Raw genomic sequence first — 2,804 nt, forward strand, 5'->3', positions numbered from 1 at the left:
AAAAAAAGCGCACGTCAAGGGTTCTGCTGACTGGCAGAAGCCCCCGAAACTGAAGGTAGATCTGCTGCATTCAAAGCATGCTAGTTTATATGACTTGGGTGTATGTACTAATTCTTGCACGGCTGCAGTGTTGCTGGCCACGCCATGGCCCACGCCTTCAGTCAAATGCAGAACATTGATCATTTGAGCTTTAGATGGCCAGCATCATCCTGCCAAAGGTATTTATAGTGAAATAATTTTTTTTAACTGCTATGGCCATCCATCCTTATACCTATCAACATGATCACAGACATCCTCTAATAGTTCCTTGTACTCAAACCAACTCACAACAATATTAGCCCAGGCAAAGAGAGGTCTCCACATGTGCAAACTCTAGTCCAATTACTTTAAAGAATAAGAAGTAAGTCTGTGAGTATCTGGCGACTGGAATAAACTCACGTTAGCTGAAACCATGAGCCAACCCTGTTGGCTGCAAAGAGGACATTTTGATGCATCCAAAAGGCAGGAATATGTCATCTGAGCATCAGGAAAAATACTTAGGTCCACAATGCTACAGAGTGCTACAGGAGCACTTTGGAGCACTATGGGCCAAAGTCCCATTTCTTGATGAGTCTTCCTGCACGTCATATAAATCCTCAAGGAAATTGTCAAGTTGAATGCAGGTCATCGGTTTACTGAAACTTCAGACAGCAGCATGAGCCATTAAGAATGTACAGCAGAAATGTTGGTACAAATGAACACTTACATTTCACAGAGAGCAGTGAGAAAGCTATGCACAGCAACATCATTCCAGTTATACACCTCCAGCCCATGCTCCTGTGTGCAATGGTCTTTCAGGTTGAGCACCCAGATCTTGGCCAGACAGGGGAATGTTGCAAAGCTCCGCAATGCAACTGGATGATTTTTTAATAGGTCTGCTGTAGACCATCCAGTCGTGTGCTCTTGTCTGATGAAAGCGCATTCAATGATCTCTCTGCTTTGCCGACTTGTGGAAGAGAGTGGCGAAGGAAAATTGCCATTGAAACTGAGGCGGGAGAATAAAGTGTTCGATGCAATGAACTCATATGCCTTGCAAATTGTATTGTCTTTAGAGGCTCCAGAGACGACTGTGCTGTAATCCCACCAAGCTATTCTTCTTTTGTGGTTATCAGAAGTGATCTTGCAAGTAGCATGCGCCTATCTATTATCAGAATGAGCTGATTAGAACAATGACGCACAATTTTCCTCCAGTCTATTCATTCCACATGCAGCGTCTGAGCACTCGAAAGCAGTTTTCTTCCACATCTGCCAATTGTTCTTTTTGGAAACTGAGAGCCCCAGCCCATTTGCATGCACTAGCAGCCTCCCAAAACTGGGCTGGTCATAGATGCCATTATAGCATGCCCAAATGTGCTGGCAGAGTTGATAGTAGCTGATATAGCTGAGAAGGGCAAACTGGTCACTGAGACGGTCTTTAATGGAAAGCAAAAGTTTTTTTGAGAGGTCCAGGAGGTTTATGGTAGGATAGGCAGTGATGATTGACCTCAAGCTCGGCCAGCACATGGCACACATAAGCGCTCATCAGTATTTTCATCAAATTTTTGTTGTCTATTTTTCAACTCTCTGCAGTCATCTCTTCCTCCCACAGGCCTCTTGGATCTTCTGGATGAGATGCTTTGATGATAAAAGGCTGTTTTGACCAATACAACCTTTTTGGCAACATCTGCTATTATCTGCTGTGCAAGCGTACCACGGCTTGCTATGATCAACTTGAAGGCACAGACTGGTTACATTTGCTTCATGCCAATGAGCTTAGCACAGGGGCACACAAGTATCTGTACAATTTGGAATACAAGCATATCGTGATAGAGTGTGCGAAGCATGCGTAGTTATGTAAGCATATGTGTTGTGAAGAGATGCAGCTCAGGAAGAACCATGTGTGTTTCACATTTGTCTCTGCTTTCACTTCACATCTCATTATTATGCATAGGTTGTGAAATGGAAGAAGCAATGAGGAACTGGCCTTCCTTAAGCTATGATGACACTGTAGGATGTTCGTATGACAACATATTCTTACTGGTGTGGAGGTAGTTTCTGCGTACAGGTTGGCGTTCGATATATGCAGAGCTAGACATAAGGAGAAGAGATGGCCAAAGATGATCTCGTATTCTAGACTAGTAGCTTAGCTTGATGAACGAGGAATAAAACTCTCACTTGACTCGATAACTTGGACCCGTGCTTGCCACGGATGTTGCTCAATGACTCAGGGGACAAATGACGAGAGGGGCAGACTTTATGTGTGAAGAGAGGGGAAAGGGGTGTTTGTCCATTTCGTGTCTGAGATGCAAGATTATATGTTACAAAGTGAACCTTCCTGCTGTCGTTCTTTTGACTAGGGGTCAAATTGTCCGAAACTAAGGTGTTGGATCTGAAGAGGAGGAGGAGTAATATGTAACAAAGCCAAAGAGGAAGGAAGAAGGGGAAAGCATACGGTATCGGGGTCTGAATGTCCATTTATAAAGAAAAAGACTCTTGGCAGCTTCTCGGTAATGCTTCGTTCTGACAGGCAATGTCTCAACATGCTCGATGATGGAGGGGCTCTATCTATTTTCCTGCGCTTGTCTGCCGCCCTTAGACCACGAGTGAATGCCCTTGTTGTGGTGCTGCCTATGTTCTGTGTTCTGGAAGCCTTATTGATGACCGTTGCGAGCCGTACATGTTAGGAAGGAAAGAAAAGGGGATTGAGGGAGAAAAGCTAGAACGTGACAGGAGTCATGCGAGAGAAGTGAAGACTGGATGACATGGACAAGTGCAAGGCAACCAGG

The 2,804-nt window shown here is 44.4% G+C and overlaps 1 protein-coding gene across 1 annotated transcript; it reads right to left on the reverse strand.

The window, feature by feature from the left end:
- Positions 1–741: 741 nt before the first annotated feature.
- On the reverse strand, positions 742–1,056 carry PHACADRAFT_109035 (uncharacterized protein; the record flags this gene model as incomplete). Its single annotated transcript, XM_007403006.1, has 1 exon — positions 742–1,056. A coding segment is annotated over one exon (315 nt), but the record flags the coding sequence as incomplete, so codon positions are not given.
- Between the last annotated feature and the right edge of the window lie 1,748 nt (positions 1,057–2,804).

This window comes from Phanerochaete carnosa, assembly GCF_000300595.1.
Source record: "Phanerochaete carnosa HHB-10118-sp unplaced genomic scaffold PHACAscaffold_651, whole genome shotgun sequence".
Taxonomy (NCBI): Eukaryota; Fungi; Basidiomycota; class Agaricomycetes; order Polyporales; family Phanerochaetaceae; genus Phanerochaete; species Phanerochaete carnosa.